Source organism: Protobothrops mucrosquamatus, unplaced genomic scaffold, assembly GCF_001527695.2.
Source record: "Protobothrops mucrosquamatus isolate PMUCROS unplaced genomic scaffold, P.Mucros_1.0 scaffold160, whole genome shotgun sequence".
Taxonomy (NCBI): Eukaryota; Metazoa; Chordata; class Lepidosauria; order Squamata; family Viperidae; genus Protobothrops; species Protobothrops mucrosquamatus.
Window position 1 is genome coordinate 146916 of NW_015386524.1, and position 22795 is coordinate 169710.

At 36.1% G+C, this 22795-nt stretch overlaps 2 protein-coding genes across 2 annotated transcripts in view; one reads left to right on the plus strand and one right to left on the minus strand.

The window, feature by feature from the left end:
• The first annotated feature begins 8218 nt into the window (after positions 1-8218).
• LOC107285307 (olfactory receptor 10AG1-like) lies at positions 8219-9154 on the plus strand. The gene has a single exon (XM_015813483.1). It carries the CDS (start codon positions 8219-8221, stop codon positions 9152-9154), a length of 936 nt encoding a protein of 311 aa, XP_015668969.1.
• Positions 9155-15226: 6072 nt separating this feature from the next.
• Positions 15227-22795, minus strand: part of LOC107285334 (serine protease 27-like) — a 13180-nt gene continuing 5611 nt past the window's right edge. The window contains exons 3-6 of the mRNA XM_015813511.1: positions 19432-19597; positions 17797-18074; positions 17007-17197; positions 15227-15549 (exon numbers count right to left, since the gene is read on the minus strand). Coding sequence (XP_015668997.1) covers positions 15286-15549; positions 17007-17197; positions 17797-18074; positions 19432-19597 — 899 coding nt within the window. The 3' untranslated portion in view covers positions 15227-15285. The remainder of the gene's footprint in view (positions 15550-17006; positions 17198-17796; positions 18075-19431; positions 19598-22795) is intronic.

Here is a 22795-nt window from a genome sequence, read left to right on the forward strand (position 1 = left end):
TCAGCTGTTCCATGGCTTGAAACCTCTCTCCCTGGGCATAGGGGAGATGGTGAGTTTTTTTTTTCTGGATAGAGGTTGAGTTCCCTAATCCTCCTTTTTGGAGAGTGAAGGTGAGAACTCCCTCGGAGTCCGGTTTTTACTCCGCACCTCGGGATGCCTTTGTTCGTTGGAACAAAGCCAGATGCTGCATCCACTTCTGCCAATTAAAGTGACTGTAAGTAAATTTATAAGCAGATGGAGTTAACCAGGAGGACTGGAAAATTGGATAAATTGTGGCTTTGACTCGGAAAAAATAAGTGTCTTCTTCAATTATCATTGGATTTATAAGAAGCTACAAAATATGGCTGCAGAAGGGAGTTTCCCTGTTTGATCCTTATGAGACTTTCGCTTTTACTCGGCAAAGAGGAGACGGACGAAACAAAGTATCGGTTTCCTGTCAATCTCAATTAAGAGCAAGCTTTCTATTCCTTTTTATCTTCACTTTACTTATATTAACAGTTACTTTTATAAAACTTTACAAGACTATAAATGATTTATGAGAAGTGAAGGGGGAGGAAAAAAAGAGTAAGAAGTAAAAATGGCTTCAAAACGTGTGGGAACTTCTGCTTCTTTGAAAGGTTTGATTTCTTCCCCAGTTGTTCAAACACAGCAACAGCAGAGACCCAAGACTCCTCCCCCCTCCCCCCCAGCATCTGCAATTACTCTTAAAGATTTACAGGATGCCATGACGAATGCAGTAAAACAGATCAGAAAAGAGACAGAGGAGCTTCTTGAAAGAAAAAATGCTGAGATGAGAGAGGACATATTGTTGGCTGTGCAGGGTCTGGCATTTCATACAGAATGTATAGAGGCATGGGTGGATGAGGTGGAGGAAAGTGTGGGGAGACTGGATTACAGATTTGGAAAACTGGAGGAGAATGTGGATTCAACTCAGAATGAAGTTATTATGTCACAGTATAGAGATATGGAATTTGCCTTGAGAATAAGGGGATTGAAGGAAAATGCTCAAGAAAATTTGAAGGAGGAGATTGCAGCAGATCTGGCTTTGGTTTTGTCTTGCGGGCTTGAAGAAATTATGAAAGAAATAGAGAAAATTTTCAGGGTTAACTCATGGGTCGCGAGGCAGAGAAACCTACCAAGAGATGTTGTAATCTACTTTTCAAGAAGATCAATCCGTAATGAAATTATTCAAGCCTTTTACAAGCAGAGATTCCAAGTTGTAGCACAAGATGTGATAATTTTAAAAGAAATACCACCCAAAATACTTAGGAGAAGAAAGGACTTTGCATTTCTGGCTGATGAGTTGAAAAAGCGACAAATTCAATTCAGATGGGATATACCTGTTGGTATACTCATGAATTACATGGGAACACGGTACAGATTGAACTCGATTTCAAAGGCAAGAGATTTTTATATTTCAGTTTTAAAAGCAGGTTCACCATCATCTCCACGAGTTACCAGAAAGGAAGGAAGACTTGAGGAACAAGGGCTTGAAGGAGCTATTTCTTCAGGTGTAACAGATTTACAGGATCAAGCTAAGCAGCAGTTCATTGAGATGAAGGATGATTCAAAGGCACAGAGAATGACCCGTGCAGCTCATAGACATAAAGAAAAAGAACAGCAAAGAGTTGAGGCTGTAACTACAGTTTACCAAGAAACTTCAGAGCCAGTGGGAGGTGCAAGGCCAAAGAGATCGGTGACAGCTGATCTTGAAGGAGTGTTTCAGAGGCTCTCTGCCACTAAAAATGGCAAGGTTTCTGACTTGGAATGTTAATGGCTTGAATTCACCACAGAAAAGAAAGAAGATCTTTCATTATTTGAAACAACATAAGAATGATGTTGTGTGTTTACAAGAAACTCATATTTCTGCAAAGGATCAAAAGTATTTTGATTAATTCACGTTTTTAATACATTTTATAGCATCTGCTCCACAGAAAAAAGGCAGGGTAGTTATTTATGTGAGACAAGATTTTTTCCCCAAATTAATTGATTCTGATTCGGATGGTAGATATGTGTTTATTGAGTTAGTCTTAAATGAAAGAAGATGTCTTATAATTGGATTATATGGTCCAAACCAACAACAGAAACAGTTTTATAAGTTGATACACCAAAAAATAAATCAATTGGATTATAAATCAGTTATGATGGGGGACTGGAATGGAGTTTTAGATTCAAGTAAAGATAAGAAAGGTTCTCTTAAAGCTTAAAGTTATTCCACACTGCCTAAAACCTTTTTTGATTTGAAGGATGATCTGGAGTTAAGAGACATTTGGAGAGAATGAAATACAGAAGAAAGAGACTTTACTTTTTTTTTCGGACAGACATCAATCTCATTCTAGAATTGATTTTTTTTTAATAACAAATGATTTCTTTTCTAGGGTGAAGAACATTAAGATTTTTCCTAGAACATTATCAGATCATAGTCCGGTATGGATGGAATTATGGGCTGGAGACGGGAACAAAAGGACTTGGAGATTAAATGAAAATTTATTTAGACATGAGGGAAATTTGCTGAAATGTAAAGATCAATTGAAAGAATTTTTTTATTGAATATGTACAAAGGCACCTCAATTTCAATGGTTTGGGATGCTAGTAAAGCTTATATGAGAGGTGCTTTGATTTATGTGAATAATGCTTATAGGTGTAAACAAATACAGAAACGAAAAGATTTAGAAGAGGAGATTAAATTAAAAGAAAAGGATTTTATTTTAAATCCATTGGATAATAACTTAAAAGTTTCTATAGCTTTGCTCAGGGAGCAATTTAATAGGTTGATGGCGGATCAGACTGCAACTAATTCACATTATATGAAATATAACACATTTTGTAATGCAAGTAAACCTGGTAGATGGTTGGCTTACCAACTACGAAAGAAGCAGAAATCAAGAGTTATAGAAAAAATAGATTATAGAGGAAAAGTCACATATCAACAAAAATTAATTAAAAGGAGTTTTTTGGATTTTTATTCAAAATTATATGCTTCTGAAAATATAAAATCTTTAGATATAGAGAATTACTTACAGCATGCACATTTTCCTAGATTAACAAATTGTCAGAGGGAAAAATGAACTGTTTAATAACTTCTGATGAAATTAAGGAAGCAATTAAGCAATTAAAAGTTGGTAAGGCTCCAGGCACAGATGGATTAACAGCTATCTATTACAAGATGTTATCTGATGAAATGTTAGAACCATTAAAGGAATTGTTTAATAGTATTTTGCAGGGTGCAGATGTACCTCCATCTTGGAGAACTGCTTTTATATCATTGATTCCAAAAGAGGATCAGGATTTAACTCAACCTAAGAATTATAGACCTATATCTTTATTGAATACAGATTATAAAATATTTTCTAAAATATTGGCAAATAGACTTATGCAAGTGTTGAGACAATTGATTCATAGTGATCAATCTGGATTTATAACTGGAAGATATATGAAGTATAATGTAAGACAAATTGTTAACTTAATTGAGTATTTGGACAAGAATAATCAGATTCCTGCGGCTTTTATATTTTTAGATGCCGAAAAAACATTTGATCAATTAGATTGGGGGTTTTTTATTATAAGTTGTAGAGAGAATGAATTTTGGGGAAAAAATTTGTTTGCTCTTAAGTCTATTTATCAACAACAATCAGCACAGATAATAGTTAATGGGGGTTTAACAGAGACATTTAAAATTGAAAAGGGTACAAGACAAGGATGTCCGTTATTCCCATTGTTATTTGTGTTAACAATGGAGATTTTATTAATTAAAATTTGTGAATCACCTATAATAAAAGAAATAAATGTGAATAAGAATGATTATAGGTTAAGGGCTTTTGCTGATGACCTGGTTCTGACATTATCTCAGCCAATAGACTCAGTGATTGATTTGATAGAAATTATTGCTCAGTATGGGAAAGTCTCTGGTTTTAAGGTAAATAATAATAAGACTAAAATATTATCAAAAAACATGTCTATGAAAGATAAAGATGATTTAGTTAAATTGACAGGTTTTGAAATAGTTAAAAAGGTAAAATATTTGGGAATCTATATCACAGCGTCTAATGTTAAATTATATAAAAATAATTATGAGATATTGTGGGTAAAAGTACAAAAGGATTTAAATGATTGGAAAAAATTACAATTATCTCTGCTGGGGAGAATCTCAGCAGTAAAAATGAATATTCTTCCAAATTTTCTTTTTTTGTTTCAAATGATACCTATTTTGAAAAGAGAAGCTAACTTGGAGATTTGGCAGAAGGGGATTAATACATTTATCTGGGCAGGTAAAAAACCAAGAGTCAAGTTTAAAATTTTACAAGATGCACGGGAAAGGGGAGGACTTAAGGCACCGAATTTAAAATTATATTATGATGCGGTGGCTTTAACATTGATTAGTGATTGGCTTAACTTAACAAATAGAAATATACTTTCACTTGAGGGATGGGATTTATTATATGGTTGGTATGCTTATTTAATTTATAATAAAAAAGTAGATCAAGCTTTTAAAGCTCATATTTTAAGAAGTGCTTTATTACGAGTATGGAAGAAATATTATTATAGATTAAATTATAAAATTCCTATATGGGCGATTCCAGGACAGGTGATAGAGGGAGTATCTAGAGGAGTCAATTTGGACAATACTACTTATAGGGAACTACTAGACCGGTAGGTAAGGGATGGCAAATTAAATCCTTAGCCGATCTGAAACAAGAAAATATTGTAGATTCTTGGTTTTATTATAATCAATTATTAATGAGGTGGAATTTAGATCAAAAGGTTGGTATCACCTTGGTGGATGTGAATCTGATCAAACAGATTAAGGATCAATCTCGAGCCCATATAAAGAGAACTTACAATGCTTTGATAGAATTGGACTCGGAAACGGAATTGGTTAAAGATTGTATGATAAAATGGGCTCAAAATATTCAAGAACTGATCTCACTGGATACATGGGAGACAATTTGGGTAAGAAATGTAAAATTTACTCAAGCGCAAAATTTAAGAGAGAATTTTTATAAGATGTTTTATAGATGGCATTTGGATCCTCAAAAATTGTCACGCATGTATCCTAACTTACAGCCCAAATGTTGGAGATGTGGAAGTTTAGATGCAACTTATTTCCATATTTGGTGGACATNATTTGGTGGACATGTAGGGAGGTAAAAGCATTTTGGATTAAGATTTGGTGGAATATTCAAAATATTTTTAAGAAAAAGATAAAGTTCACACCGCAGTTATTTTTGCTAGGTATTATGGAAGATTTGGATGCCAAAGAAATGAATCTGATGTTGAATCTTATAACAGCTGCAAGATTATTAGTAGCTCAATATTGGAAGATGGATTGTTTGCCTACTGTAGAAGATTGGTCGCTTAAAGTGTCAAATTTAGCGGAAATGGCTAAGATTTCCGCTTATTTGAAGGATCAGTCATATGAAAGATATATCTCGGTTTGGAGAAGATGGATAGATTACATTCAGAAAAAATATGGGACTGAAAAGTTCCATTTGGCTTTTGGGTAAATTTGAGAATATTGTTATTGTTAACAGTTTATTAAATGTTTATAGGTAAATTAATATTTTATAATAGTTTGTATGATTTTATTATAATTTTGAGTAGTAGTTTTGTTTAATAATTAAGTTGTTTATTTTTTTTACATGTTGTGTTTTATTTTAATTTATTTAAATTTATTGTAAAAGGGAGTTAAAGTGTGTTATAGAATTGGTTATACAATTAGTTGGTTAATGTTATTTAGATTATGATTAATATTTGTAACCCTGGGAATAACTCTGGGGAGTGGGGTGATGGGGGTTGGAGGGGTGGGTAAGGGGGATTTATAATGTAAATTTTATAAAACTTTTAATAAAAAAAAAACAATCTTGTTTCTTACACAGAGTTATCTTCCCCCCCCCATATATAAGCTTTAGTAGTATCTTAACACAAATATTGTACATAGATGAAACTTTAAATGGCTAAAGCTTTTTGAAGCTTTTTCTCTCTATACTATGAACATGGCTGGTATTTGGCTACCATGGGGATAAGTCATACCTTTACACACTACGTACAAACATGCTCTCAAATGGAAAAAGCTGAGAACTTTTAAAGGTGTTTTTTCATCCCTTATCTTAGTCTCTTGTTCCCAAGGGCTATCAATTCCTATGGAACATCCATAGACAGTTTTTCTATGATGAACACCTATACAGACTTTAGATATCTACTGATCTCTGTAAAGAGGTGAATTTGCTAATGAGGACCATCAGGACAAAATGCACCTAGAGCAGAAAATAGAAACATGTCAGCTATAAAAATAATAAATATTCCTCATTCTCTTTGGTACTTTAGTAAGAATTTTTAAGAGAAATGAACCCAAGTCTATTTTTCCCATACATTTTATTCATCCATTACTTTGATTTCCTTTGTTTATATGACTGCCGATCAAAGCAATTAGTCTCTCATTTTTTCCTTTTGAATGTAGCATAATTCAAAATACAGAAAAACAGAGATATACAGAAAAATCACAGTCAAGTTTGTTTAGCCCTTAAGGGTGGCAACATCAGAGGTAAGTGATTTCATTCTACTTTCTTGGCTGGTATTTGGATATCCAATAAAAAGAACTGGACTTCTTTTTTTTTAAGGATATGTAACAGTAGAATGATATCACTTCAAATAAATAGGTAGAAGATAGTGATTTGTAACAATTTGTGGCACTTTCCTCTGTGGCATATGATTTCATTCAATCTTACATAATTCTAGATACTAGAGGCTCCAAGTTCTGAGACAAAATGTGATTCCAATTCCTAGCACTGTACATACAGGCTAATTACCTTTCTTCAAAGTTTTTTAAGAGTAGGAAAGAAATGAGAGAGAAAAAACACAAAATAATTGCAATTGGAAAGTGAAGCTGAATGTAAAAACCTCATGAAAGTCCCTGAACAAGGAAAGTAAGTTAAATAATTAAAGATTTGTTTGGACATACTTGAGAAGTTAACCCTACCACCCACTCCTGAAAATCAGGGTACACTTTCATAGCTCATTAATAGGAAGGCAAATGAATTTTGTCCACTTCCAGAGACTAATTTACTGCCAAGATTTATGGCATAGTATGTAATTCTAACAGTAACAGTGATGATACTAGTGAGGAAGAAATGAAATATATGTGGACTTTAGATGTTGTGCACACTAGATGTGCTAGAAATGATTAATTCTGCTACATAAACTTGATAACTCTGTAAAAATGCACAGCTAAAATACATAGAGTACAATATTATTATTAAATGATTAATGTACCAGACTAGAAAGTGGGAGACCATGAGTTCAAGTGCTGCCTTAGCCATGAAAGACAGCTGAGTGAGTTTGGGCCAGTCACTCTCTCTCAGCCCAGCCCAGCCCACCCCACAGAGTTGTTGTGGGGAAAATAGGAGGATGAAGATGTGTTTGTAAAAATAATAAAGGTAGGATACAAATAACATAACATAACAATAAACAAATACTACATTTTTCCTATATTATAAGATGGATATATATTTTTTCAATTTAAAAAGGATACTCTAAAGTTAAAGGCACAGGAAAGACTTCCCTGCTCAAATTAATGTTATCCCGTTTTCTTAACATCCTGTGGTGAAAATTATTACCCTGATCACACTTACATGAACACACTACTGAAATTAACAAGAGTTATTACCAATATTGTTGATAATTTAAGAAACAATGAAGTTTATTAAAAGGTCCAATGATCTTTACACCAAAAGATGCACAGCATTTCATTTGATCCTAGATACAATTATCTATAACAAAATTGTATAATATTACACATTTTTCAATGTCAAAGTGAGGCGGGCACAAAAGCTGATGATTAGGAACTTGAAATTATTGAAATGACTTCTGCATTTTTGTTATTTTCTGACACAAGATTGCTTCTTGCTTTTCTTCCTGAGGATTTATTCAAGCTAGATTTTATTTGATTTAGCCTATAAAAGTGATTTGGAATTAGATGTGCTGATGAATAAATTTTGTAGGCAACTTCAGTTTCCTATGAAAATATCTTGGAGAAGTGCTTGACTGAAACTCGAAGAATGTCTTAATACCACAGTGGTGAGATAAATGTTGAGAGTTTCAGCTGACACATCTGAAAATACTAGGTTTTGGAAGGGTAGTTTAAGAGTTTTGATTTTGTAATTAGATAAGTATTCATACACTCTGAAGTCCTTCTTTTTCACCTCCCTTTGGTCTTTTCTAGATGAATGTTGAACTGGCCAGACAATGGGAGAACAAAAGTGTTGTAAATGAGTTTGTCTTACTGGGATTTCATAAGCACCCCATGCTCTTCTTTGCTGCCTTTCTTGCTATCTATCTGACTGCTATTCTAGGCAATGGCCTTGTTGTGATTGTGATAACAAGAGATCCTGCCCTCCATACCCCTATGTACTTTTTTCTAAGAAGTTTATCAGGACTTGAGGTATGTTACACTTCAGTCACTCTTCCCAAAATGATAGTCAGCCTGGCCACAGGAGACCATTCCATTTCTTTGGAAGCCTGTGCCTCCCAAATGTTCTTCATGCTTTTCCTGGGTGGTACTGAGTGTTTCTTACTAACTGCCATGGCCTACGATCGCTATCTTGCTATTTGTCTGCCCCTGCACTATATGACCATAATGAATCAAAGGATGCTCATAGGACTGGTGTCTGGTTCTTTTGTTCTCAGTTTTCCGATGCAGTTGGTACAAATTGGACTCATCTTCTCACTCCCCTTCTGTGGCCCCAATGAAATGGACCACTTCTTCTGTGACATGCCGGCAGTCCTCAGTCTGGCGTGTGCTGATGTCTCCACCAATGAGTTGATAGTATATATGGAGAATGTTATATTTGCTCTAGTTCCTCTAGTTGTCATCTTAACCTCCTACTTCTATATCACCAGGACTATATTGCACATGCCATCAACCATGGGGCGCCAGAAGGCTTTTTCCACTTGTTCATCTCATGTGATTGTGGTCAGTCTTTTCTATGGCTCAGGAATGTTGGTATACCTACATCCCCAAACAACAGATTCTGTTAAGATTGACAAGCTACTTTCCCTGCTCTATACAGTCATCATTCCCCTTTGCAACCCCCTTATCTACACTTTGAGGAATAAGGACGTAAAGGCTGCCCTGAAAAGGCTCTTTAGTAATAAATAGTCTTTTGATGTAGGCAAGGATAGTGTTGAAGACATCACCTGAACACTTCTCTTGCTTTTAGAATCTTCAAAGCCAGCAAGATACTGTATATCTTCTGAAAAAATAAGGCAGACTCCAGAGCATGCTTATTTGGCCATAGATCCTATTTCAGTTCTAAAAATTTAATCAACCCCGTAATTCTACATTACTACTAAAATTCAATTTGCCCTATAACTTTAGTGTCAACCCAACATTCTTGCGAAATTAGTTCAGGCTACAGCTGATAGGGTTAGCACTGAAAATGTGCAATTACATGGAATGATAGAAGCACAGAAAACTCTCTTGCAGAACCATCAGATTGGCCCAGCAATTTTTAGTGGCATTTTAACATCTGGAATTCTTCTCCTGCTCACTAGTGGTTTTTCGGCCAGGATTTAAAATAAAATCTGTTCCATTCAGGCTTCATATATTAGTTGATGTTGTTAGAGTTAATTAACTGGAGTTTTATCTGTTTTGTTTTTAAATGTTTTCTTGATCAAGGGTAATAAGAAGCAATTGTTTTAAATATGACTGGAGAGGTACCCTTGCATTCTCAATGGCTGGGTTCATATGACATATTAAGCCAACCCAAATACACTTCATCGTGGTTTAAAGTGATGGATGAAATCAGATCACAGGAACCCAAGGACAAGTTTCCATCATCTGAACTGGTATGGCAGAAAATATTGAATGGCCTGATTTCAGTATAAGATTCCTTTCAAAGGATAAGGGTGGTCAGGTCCTCGATCATCTGCTTTTTGTGGTTTCTTTTAACAAAGCAATTTGTTAAATTGTATTAGCATTTATGACTTTTGTGGATGTTCCCTGAGATTCTTCATTCAGTATTTTCTTTGGGTAGGGCTCTCCAAGTGGGTTGCTATAACAATGTGTCTAAGATATTTCAAGAATGTTAACATCTGGTAATACTGAGATGGTGTGTTCCAAAGGATATAGACTAGGGTTTCTCAACCTTGGCAACTTGAAGATGGATGGACTTCAACTCCCACAATTCCCCAGCCAGCAGCTGGGAATTCTGGGTGTTGAGGTACACACATATTCAAGTTGCCAAGTTTGAGAAACACTGGCACAGATGATGAGCAAGGAAGGATGAATTTTATCTCCCCCTCCAGTTCAGGAGGTAGCAAGGCAGTTCTGTGTGGAAGTCAGAAATCAAAGATCAACCTAGTAAGAATGAGAAGACATTGGCTGAGTTCATATCTCTTCTTTTCAACCAATCCTGATAATGCTCTGTTGCATATCTATGAACCCATTCCAATTTGTTAATAATGTCTTTTCTTCTGGAGTTTTTTGCTTTTAAGTCACAACTAAAATGGCATTTAGTCAAGTGAAAGCTTTACCATTCTACAGATTTCTTTATCATCCTGGACACTGAACAACAAATTTGAAACAAGGGGGCGGTAGTGGGAATAGCAAAATTAATGTTGGGATTTTTTTCCCCTCAAAGTCTGTAATTAATAACAAGGGTTAAGGTTTCACATCCTTCTTTAATCTTCCATTTATGTCAGGACAAGATTGTCTTGACAACCTCGAGGTCCCTTGATCACATGATAGTGGCCTGATTCTTTTTCTCCCACTCTGTATGTAAAGTCTCGTTCCTTTTCTTCTTCCTGAAAATAGTGCTTTTTCACACCTAAGCTGATTCTACTAAATTAATAATGTGCGAAAAATATTTAGTGCTGTTCCATCACATTTCAGGGTGGTCAATTGACATGATACAAACTGTAACCCTGTGTCTTGACCAAGTGTGGGATCATCTTACCTTCCTTTGGGGTCACTTAGTTCTTGATATACAAGTCATGCTGCTGAATAGACATCAACTAATCAGTAAACTGGAAATATTGGCATATAAGCAATAAAGGAATGAAAATGAAAAGAACTCTTTGGATCTTGCTCGAGAGATCCTTTGGTTTTAACTCAGCAGTGGAAACGTACACAAATGAGCAAGAATGCAACTTGAATGGATATCTCTGTTTAGAGATATTTGTTTATTTGGGGTTTCCTTCATTTCCTATTTTCTGAAGAGGTTGGTACAGAAAGCCCTGAGTTGGCGGTCCTCCTTTTTGATGTATGCTGAATCACTTATAGTTAAACCAGAACCTCTTTGCAATTTTTCCCCTATAGGACATTTTAAAAAGTACTGTATTACAATTAACATCAGTAAAGGGAAGTTATTGCTCAAATAAAGTAGCAGTTATCTGTCAGTTAAGGTGCTCGGTTTTTTGTGGGTTTTTTTTTGTTTCTTTGTTTTGTTTTTTGCTCCTGAACCATGACTGTAATTTTTATATCTCTGACTAAGTATACTGACAAAAGCCTCTTTCCAGCTCATTGAACTATTGCCAACCATCTTACAGGTAAGTTTATTTTAAAGAAAAAAATTAAATATATTGGTATTTTACATTTGTACCCCCCTCTTGCCCCCCCTCAGAAGTTCAGAATAGTATCCCAAAAAAGTTCCCAGAGTCAAGCTGGGAACTTGCTAAATGAAACATTAACACCTTAACAGAAACACCCCCTATATATTGAGTCCATGTTATTTAATGCCAAAATTACAAAGGATTAGGATCAATCTCAGGAATATGCATAGCCTAGTCATGCTTCAAGAAGATTCAAAGTACAGCTATAAGGTAGGTGTTTCCTAAAGTTGAACTTTACTAAGCATCCCTTTTCCAGTGCCCCTGTGAAGCATCTCTTTTTTAATAAATATTTTTATTAAAAGAAGATTTTATGTAAGATTAAAAACTATTGATACATAAAAGGAAAAGTAGAAAAAAGAAGGAGCTATAAAAGAAAAAAGAGAGAAAAAATTATCTGAATGACTTCCAGGCTTCTTTTCAATAGTTACAGACACAGAGATGTGGAAACTTAGATGCAACGTATTTTCATATGTGGTGGACATGTAGGGAGGTTAAAGCATTTTGGATTAAGATTTGGTGGAATATTCAAAATATTTTTAAGAAAAAGATAAAGTTTAAACCACAGATATTTTCGTTGGGTATTTTGGAAGATTTGGATGTAAAAGAAATGGAGTTGATGTTGAATCTTATAACTGCTGCAAGATTATTAATTGCTCAATTTTGGAAAATGAAATGTTTACCCACTATAGAGGAATGGGTATTTAAAGTCTCAAACTTAGCAGAAATGGCCAAGATTTCCGCTTATGTGAAGGATTACTCACAAGAAAGATATATATTGGTTTGGAGAAGATGGATTGATTACATTGAGTTCAAATATGGAACCAAAAAATATCATTTGGTTTTTGAATGAATTTTAGAGTATTATTTTTGTTTAAAAGTTATAATGTTATTTAGTTTTACTTTTAATATTTAAAATTATGTTATTATTATGGTATTTAATAATTGTATATTTGTTTTAAAAGAGAGTTAAAGGAAGTTATAGATTTGTTAGATTAATAGTTGATTAATGTTAGTTAGATTATGATTATTTTATTGTTAACCCTGTGATTGGCTCTGGGAAGTGAGGGGGGGAGGGATGGAAGGTTGGGTTTGGGGGAGGGGGGATTTATATTGTAAAATTTTATAAAATTTTCAATTAAAAAAAAAATAGTTACAGACACAGTAACTTCCACCTCCATCCTCTTAATATATATCGTAATTCTCTTCTTTCCATTACAAACCTTTTTAATCAATAAATTCCAACATCACCTATTCTTTTTTATCCATTTATCCATTTACAATAAAAAGTCCATAAAGGGTTTCCATTCTTTTATATTGTTGTTCTGTCCTTAATAAAAAAAAAGATCAATTTAGGTATTTCTGCAAGCTCTACCATCTTCGCAATCCATTCTTACATTAGGGGTATACTTAGTGCCAGAGGATGTGGATCTCCAAAAATGGCAGCATGCAATTTTAAAATTAATTATAATATTTTATTTCAATTAAAGCATCACTCATCTTCCATAGAGCCAGTTGTACAATCTGTAGTTGAAGGCAAACTCTTTTTCTCAACCTTTTTTTAATTATTAGTGGTGTATCCAAGATGCAAGTTCTCTGTCCTTTCACCAGTCATTCAGAAATTAAAAATGCATGGTGGTTCTCTCTAAGAATCAAAATTTCCTGTATACTGACTTAAAGCCTAAATATTTCTGATTTATAGCCTTTACTCGAGGTGTATAGCTCATTCCACCAGGACAATGTCAATTCAGCAGCTCTTTTAACTAAAGCACCATTTTCAGACATTTGTACAGCGATGACCTGGTTGTCCTTTTTCCACATTTGTCAATAATTATATAATTGATACATATGCATCTATCCTAACTCCTTTTGCAAAATGAGTTTTACAACACATGGTTTCACCTTATTAAAATAGGTTTGCCTCAAAAAGGAAGTATAATTAAAAATTGCCTTAGCAGTCATTGACTCTGGTTCTAACATGTGTGTGATTGTCTCTCTTAAAACAAACAGAGAAAAGAACATTAGATACTTAGATTAAAATTTATTTCCAGTTTGCTGTGAAGGAAACATATGCCTCCATCTTGGAAGTGTCTGGTGAGGGAAACTCCCCTTGTTCCATTTATTTTATTACTAGCTGTACCCGGCCACGCGTTGCTGTGGCTCAGACAGGTTAAATGTTTTTACCTGTCACAGGTGTGACATCTATATAATAGTAGGTATATAAAAACACACGCGTATTCGAATGCAATGATATGTCAAAATTTCAAAGCAATTGGTGACAAACTTTTGGAGAGTTAAGATTTTGAACAAACGAACATTTACATTTTTATTTATATAGATGGGGATTTTTGTTCATTTATCTTCTTGTTTTGTCATCTCAATTGCAAGTATCTTCATAGTTGTGTTTGCCACAGAAGGGGCTGGAAAGAATGAGGAAACAGACTAAAAATATAAGCCAAGTACCCTGCTTTCCTGAGCAATAAGAGACTAATTCCATTGATGCTTCCTATATCAAACAGGAAGTAGCCTTCATCATAAATATCCAATGTTCCATCTGTAGCTGTGTTAAATATATTTACCAGTCTATTGATCTGCACTTAGGACTTTACATAACTTTGTAAATAGATTGCTGTTCTTTAGAAGAACAGTAAAGGGAGGAGAAAAGTACACAGGTCCATGAAATCAAATAGGAATTTCTGATGATTACCTAAAAGTTATTCTCATGTAATGATAGCTTGTTTGGTGACCTTTCAAACTTATTACTGATCCTCGAAATTCCAATCATTGCAGCATCCTTGTGATCACATCACAGTATTCCAAGGTCAAGTGATATGGTGGAATCTCCAGGTAGAATAGGGGAATGAGTGAACAGGCTGGTGAGCTTGTAGAGAACACACTGACAAAGGCCAGCCCCCTTCCGCCCCCCCCCTCCCAAATTCCTGAAGCCTTTATCTGAAAGTTCCCAAGAGAATGTAGTCAGTCTGGTGAGATTCTTCTACCTAGGGGTGAAAATTGTGAGGACCATTATAGATCCTGCTCAAGAATTACTCTCTCTTTAACTCTGTGGTGAGATTACAAAAATGAGAAAGAGGCCAGTTGCAACTTTCCTTGTATTTTATACACATGGAGAAATCTATATTTAGTTCCACAACATTATTAGGGAATATCTTATTTTTCTCTTTTCTGAAACTGTTCCACACAAACAGAAATCAATGGTGGATGAGAGAACTGTAAAAGAAATCAACCTAATCCATAATCACACATTCACAGCAAACCAAGGTAGACGTTACTATGTTGTTTCCATGTTGTCTAAACATGTCCATTATTGGGAAGATGGCAGAAGAGACTCTAAGAATGAGATTTGGGGAAAGGAACATTTTACTCCGAAAGTCCTTATCTCATGGCACACAGCACTTCTTTTTTGCCCGTTATGATTCAAATAAACCATCTGAGGTTTTTTTATATTTTATTTATTATCAAATGTATACCTAAGTCATAATTCTGAGAATGATTAATAAGAAAGAGGTAACAGGAGGTTAATGTAGTCAGATCTCCAGGAAATTTTCCACTCTGCACAATGGGGGTTATATTTTTCCCTTTGAAACTAGGTATTTTTACATTGTAGTTGAATGGTAATATTATATTAAGTGATATTTGTGTTACAATTACATTTCCAACAGATTATAAGTGAACAGCACTTACATGGAAAGTGCTCAGGAGAAAGATTAATAACGAGAAGACAACAGAAGTCCCACTGGGGTGAGGGACACCACCACTGGAAGCTGAGTTCTTTTCTATAGTGTGTTGAATCCAGTCCATATAAGAAGTTACTCTGGTGTAGATTCCGGGTCGGTTGGGTTCAGAACAACCTACCCCAAAACTCACAATCCCAGCTAGAAACCACGTACCATTCACCTTGCAAGCCAGGGGTCCCCCAGAGTCACCCTAAGAAAAAGAAAGGGGTTAACTAGGAACACTCTTCCAGTAAGTAATCTAAGGAAATAATGTGCATTTTGAGTTTAAATTTAAGCAGATGAGATGAATGTGGCCATTCAGCAGTTCCTCTTAATGTTATTTAGCCAAGCCCTTTCCATTACTAAAAAGCGGGAAATAATAATGGTGATTTAAAAGTAAATGTGGAAACAATCTTGTGGGGAATCAATGTTATATCTTAAATGTCTTTGATATGGGTTTGAAGGCTAGCTAAGGATTTTGTCAACATGCTTAGAAGCCTTTGCTGCTCTGCTTTCAATAATTCATGACAACACTGGAGACATACTGGAGAAAATTTCCTTGCTGCTTTGTGGCACCATCTGCCTCAGAAGGATATGCAAAACCAAAACTTTGGATAAATTGTTTTATGGGAGGAAATACGCTGCCATTAAGAATGTACTGCAAGAACAGTACACTCTTTAGACTGAGAAGCTATAGTTTGAAGTCAAGTTTCATCACATAACTTATCAAATTTACTTTAGGCTATCATTATTCTAAGACATGTTATAAATATCAACAGGAAACAAAATAAAACAATTCTGCCATTATCTACTTAGAGCAGTGGTTCTCAACCTTTTTAATGCCGCGACCCCAACCGGTCGTAAGTCAAGGACTAAACCGGTCATAAGTCGAGGACTAAGCCGGTCGTAAGTCGAGGACTACCCAACCGGTCGTAAGTCGAGGACTTTCCCTGCCCGGGAGCACCGCGCATGCGTGGTTCCGCCCCCTGCGCCAGCCGAGGCGTAGCTGGCAAGCGGCAGAGACGGAGCAGGCCGACCACCAGCTGGCTGAAAAAGGGGGAAAAATGGCGGACAAAAAAAATGGCGGACAAAAAAAATGGCGGACAGCCTTGCTTGGCGACCCCCATGAAATGGTCGATCGACCCCAAATGGGGTCCCGACCCACAGGTTGAGAATCACTGACTTAGAGGAAGAATGAAGTAAGGAAAAATGTTTTAAGGTGATAGTTTATTGTTAAAAAAAAAATTGGAGGAGGAACTAGATTAGTCTCATTTTAAATGGGTAGCTACAAGAATATATGTGCAAAAATGTGTTGTCGTTAAAATCCCCATAGTTTAGGAACTGAACTATGCGCAAAAAGCCAGGTGGGTAACCATAGGCCAGTCACTTTCTCTCAGCCCTAGGAAGGAGGTAATCACAAGCCACTTCTGAAAAACCTTGCCAAGTAAACTGCAGTGACTAATAGGCAGTCTCCAAGAATTGGGCATTATTGAATGGAAGAAAATTAAAATTTGCTGGATTCAAACATTTCGGTCAGCATGGTTATATAATAAATTACAATGGCCTAGTTCCCAGAACATGCTATAACTCATGATAAACAAGCAAATTCTATATGTAATATCTGCTACAAGTCATAATTGGTCCATGGCTCTTATCCCCTATTTTTACCTGGCAAGAATCTTTCTTTCCTTCTGGATATCCAGCACAGATCATGTCATCATAGATTAGTCTATAGTCTTTTGGCAGAACTTCAGTATCTGTGTCAGAGCTGCTGGAGTCATTATGGTACATTTCATCACACTTATCAACATCTAGGATTGGCATTTCCAATTTCTGCAAAATCCGAGTGATGAAAGAGGCTGGTGCAAAAAAAAGGGGGGGGGAGATTCTGACACTGAACATTGGCTCCTAAACACTTAAGGGTGGAGTCTTCCTCCATGTACTTTTAAAGATCAAAGGGTAAGTGGAAGTATCTGTGTGTTTTAATCTATGAGCCTCATTTTAAATCTCTCCCAACTCCTCCAGTCCATCTACCAAATGTTTGGGCTCCACACCCTTTGCAATAATAATGTCTTTGCACCAACAACTACATTCTTGATGCCACTAAGTGGCTGATTAAAAAACAAACAAATATTGCAACTGCAAAAACAATGGGTGTAATTAGCTCTGTTATGAGGACTGTAAGTCATGGGTTACATGTGCCACACAACTCATTTATTTCAGAGCCAGCCAAATCATGGCACCACAATTCACTGTCAAATCACTACTGCAAAAATAATATTTTATAGCAATAAGCAATAATATAAATTTGTTAACCCTCCATAAAGTTTCACACAGCTTAATGCCTTCAAAATGTTGGGGAGGAAAATCCTCCACCCCCAAAAGGAGATCACATTCCTTATGCCTCGCAGAAGTCTAACATGCACTTGATTTAAGAAGACCCCCACCTCTTTCTTACCGTCTGGATAAAGGTCCCCCCAGCCAGTGACCCAGCATTTCATCCCTGCAGGGAAAGGTTCAGGATCTGCAACAGTGGATAAGCAGACAGGCAAGATGGTTCGGGAGAAATGGACAGGCTCCTCTAGTTTCACCAACGCAATATCAGCACTCAGCCCAACTCCAGCATAATATGGATGTACTACAATCAGGCTTACAGCAGATGAGACCATGGTGGGTGCTGGTTTGGGGAGTTCGTACTCCCCCAGATGCACTCGATACTTAGATGGAACTAGTGGCCTATGGGAACCAAGGGGGGGAAAATCAGTCTTCTATAATCCTTGCTCAGCTTTGAAACTCAACAGGAAATCTGGGGCTCTCAAAGGAAGGTGCTTCAGGCAATGTGTTTACCATGTAGTTGCTCTCTCTCATTCATGGAGCATTATGGAGGGCATCATTTATGCCATCAAATCAAATCTTTATTATGATCAATGAGCATAAGGAGGGAGGGTTACAGTCAAAGTCAAAATTCAGATTTCTAAGATTGGCCCTTCAAGTCTCAAAATTTATCTCTAATGCCATCCTGAGACTAGAGATAGGCCTCATGAAAGTGGAGACTAGATGTGAGCAAATCTCATCCTTGGGCTTCTCCTCAGTCTTCTACTCAGCGTGGGATATAATCAGGCCAAAGCACTCATTAAACAATGTGTGACAGAAACAGAGCAACAACTGGATTTAGCCAGGTCTCCAACCTTTTATTGTCAATGAATCCAACAGGCCTTCCCTATCGCGTATTCAACTAGCCTCAAAGAGCCTAACTACCAGAGGCCATTACTTTGTCATGCGCTTCTCTCAGTTGTATTTTGAGGCCGATATAGGAAGATTCCCTACTCAGACAGACAATGCCCCTGTGACTCTGGACACACAAAAACAACAGAGCATATAGTTTTTCAGTGCCTGGAATATATAGAGTAACAAACAAACCAAACAAGGTTAGAAATAGCTATCTCAGTACTCCCTTAATTCTTTGTTAGCATTCCAAATTTTTAAAAAACATATATGATGTATATATATATATATATATATAGATAGATAGATAGATAGAGAGAGAGAGAGAGAGAGAGAGAGAGAGAGAGAGAGAGAGAGAGAGAGAGAGAGAGAGAGAGAGAGAGAGAGAGAGAGAGATTCATACTGGCCTCATCTTACTGTTACAGGTAGTTCTTGGCTTATCACTATAATGGAGCTTGCACAGTCACATGACTGATCCAATTTTACAATCCTGTTGTGGTGTCATTAAGCAAATCACCATGATCCTTAAATGAATCTGCACTCATCAAACAAACACCACAGTCATTAAGTGGATTTTTATGCTTTTTAATTGGCTATATGCCTCCCTCCTGGTTTTTGATCCTAATAAGTATTTGATTATATTATTGTTATCTTCATATAGCTGCCCGATCAGCTACATAGCAGGGGAGGATCTAATGCTAATGCTGTCTTCATAAGGGCAAGATAAAGTTGGTCCACTGCCAAATTTTTGAACTTAATTGAATTGCTATTGTTCCCTAGTGCTATAGCTCTGTCTTCAATTACTGATTCCCTTAAAGAAAAGAAATTGGCTGAGATACAGTCTCTTTAATGCAAATCTGCTACTTACCCGTCAAAGCAATGAGCAGCTGTCACCACCCATTGGGAGGAAATGAGACTTCCACCACAGACGTGAAGTCTGTTTTCTCGTATGCTAACCTGCCATGGCCATTCCCCATCTTCAGCATTCTTCCCACCAACAATTCGAGGGGAATGTATTTTGGGGCGCCCACAGACTATAAAAGAAAAAAGAGAGAAATGTGAGAAATAGATGAGAGCTGTAGGAAACTTTTGAGATCATATTATGGGTGATGCTACTGCTTTTCTATAATACAGTCAACCTTGTCATAATTCAGCAAACATGTTTTTGTTGTTGTTGTTGTTGTTGTTAATCATCGCACAGCCAGATGTTTAGACTAGATTTGGCATTTTTGTCTATCTATCAAGTCCTTACCAAGGACCTGGGATAGGCAGATCTGGATGTTTGATGATGTTACAGATATCGCAGCAGGATGGAAGCTGTTCCTAGTAAGGCCACCTTTTGCAATTGACTGATGGCAAATTTTTCAAGGCCAATGGTGTTCAAGTGGTGCTCCAGTTGTTTTGGGATTGCACCCAAGATGCCTATTACTATTGGTACTACCCTTGCTTGCCTTTGCCACAGTCATTCTATTTCTATTTGTAGGTCTTTGCATTCTGTTATCTTCTCGTTTTTTCTCTTCTCTTCTGCTGTCTCCAGGCACTGCCACGTCCACTATCCAGACTTTTTTGTCTTTTTTATCGACAATTGTTAAGTTTGGGGTGTTATGTAGCAAGTGCTTGTCTGTATTATTATTGTTGTTGTTGTTATGTGAAGCCACAAGCTATTTGGATGAGTGAAAATAACATATTATAAGTTTCCTTCAAATTATTAATTTTTTATCCATGATTGATAAATAGATGATATTTTTCACTTTCTGTTTCAAAATATAGCTGGAACAGAAGATCTAAGATTTAGATGCTAAGTGTTTTCACTTCAGTTCAATCCTAAAGCATATTATAGGTAAAGCTGACTGACTGGCCTTATTCCTGATCATTTCACAGGCACATCCAGACAGTTTTCAGGGGTAAAAATATGCAAATGGATCACAACTGTCTTCTTGTTTTTTTTCATCTTCCCAGTTCCTGACAGTTTTTCATCCAAATAATAAGCTGGTCCTATTCCACTTAGGTGGACACCCTACATATAGTAGTGAATTTGTAACCAGATGGTGGAAGCATGAAATGATTAGAATGAATCAACAAAATTGAAGGGTTGTGTTTAGTTAGATCATGTGATGGGGTAGTGTCAAGCACTAGGAAAAGCAGGAGATCCAGACATTTCAAATGGGTGTAAAGATTTATTATAAGCTTGAGCTCTCTACAAGAATCTGAACTACTAAAGGCAAGGGAAATTAACGGGAGATAAGAGTAGAAGGAATTCAAGGTGGGCTGGACTTAGATCTCTTGTGGACACGAAGGGATTCATTACTGATGATACATTTGACTCCTCCCTCAGGCTCAGCCTGGTTATCTCTTACAGGTAGCAAGAGCTAAGGATACTTGTTAGGGTGAAGAAAGATATCCCAGATATATAGATAAGAAAAATCATTACTAGGAAGACATATGAGAATAGCAGTAGATTAATAAGCACATACAGTAATACAAATATGTTAAATATGTACCTGAATATGTTATCATTTATTAATAATCAGGAAAACCTTTGCTTATAGGTACATAAGAAAAATAGGAGCTCTCCAAGTAATTTTATAATGATAGAATATCTGGGGCCTACAGACAGCTAAAGCATATAAGGAACGGCTTCTGGAATTGGGTATGTCTAGTTTAATGAAGAGAAGGACGAGGAGGGACATGATAGCAGTGTTCCAGTATCTCAGGGGCTGCCACAAAGAAGAGGGAGTCAAGCTATTTTCCAAAGCGCCTGAAGGCAGGACAAGAAGCAACGGGTGGAAACTAATCAAGGAGAGAAGCAACTTAGAACTAAGGAGAAACTTCCTGACAGAATAATTAACCAGTGGAACAACCTGCCTCCAGAAGCGGTGAATGCTCCAACACTGGAAGTTTTTAAGAAGAGACTGGACAGCCATTTGTCCGAAATGGTATAGAGTTTCCTGCCTGAGCAGGGGGTTGGACTAGATGACCTCCAAGGTCCCTTCCAACTTTTTATTATTATTATTATTATTATTATTATTATTATTATTATTATTATTATTATTATTATTATTATTATTATTATTATTATCTTTTAAAAATGGTTAGACACCAATAGACAAACTAGTATCTCCTCCAGATATTTTAGACAACTCTTTTAATCACTTGCCATTCCATTAGTTAGGAATGAGTGAAAATATATTTAAAGGGTACCAAATTATCTACTGATGTTTAAAAACATTTTGTGTTTGCCTAGCCAGGTGTCATATATTTTCTACTTTAGATGTTGTTGACAACTGCCATACGTTTACAGAGTAGGATGAGTCATAACTAATTACATTGAAACAAATTATATCTAATGCTAGATAGAAAGAAAGAACTGTAGAAAGAATGTGGGTAGATGGGTGTTGATCAAGCAACAATAAATAGATGGAGGCAGCAACTAAATTTTGCTAATTACAGCTCCTAATATTCCTAATTATCATAGCCAATTATAAGGGATGCTTGAATTTCTGTTGAAATTTCTACTGGAATTCAGCTATATTCATAGGTTCTATGCCATGCATAATTTACAAAAAATTAAACAGTGGAATTAAATGAAGAGTAGCATTTATACAAGAGAGAAAGGGAGAAGATGTGTGTATATGTGTGTTACCTGCCCAGTTCTCAGGTATGTTTATTAATATGTACAAAAGGCCCATAAAATACACAGCATCCATGCACAACCTGCCTACAGAGGGTTTTTTCTCATCCATGTACAACTGATGTGCCCACATGGAAGTCTCCAGGCCCCACGCTACACTGCATTTGCAAGTATGTACATTTTTAATCTCTCTCTTTGTATAGGTATACACACTCTTCTGTCTCATGACTATCTCTCCACTATATTGAAGCATATGCATTCTATAAATGCTCATCTTGAAAATGAGTAAGTTTTTGCACCAAGTGGACCATCAAAGATGGTTGGAAAAAGGAGGCTCAAATATGTATGGATTTCCTACTAAACTAAAGAAAACTTTATAAACTTCCACACTCTTTCTAAAACTTATTGTTTTTATCATAAACAAAAAAATACATCACAAGTATTACACAATGGTTTATCCCATCCCCCTACCCCCCAGACTTCCCAAACCAAACCTAGGCTAACATTCAACTACAAGTAAACAAATATTAATATCTCTAACTCCAAACTCTAAACTTAAGCAATCCATCTCCTCCGTGTTAATAAAAATTATTCATTTAAT

Coding starts and splice junctions, on each gene's coding strand:
- LOC107285307 (XM_015813483.1), top strand. CDS start 8,219: ATGAATGTTGAACTGGCCAGACAATGGGAGAACAAAAGTGTTGTAAAT.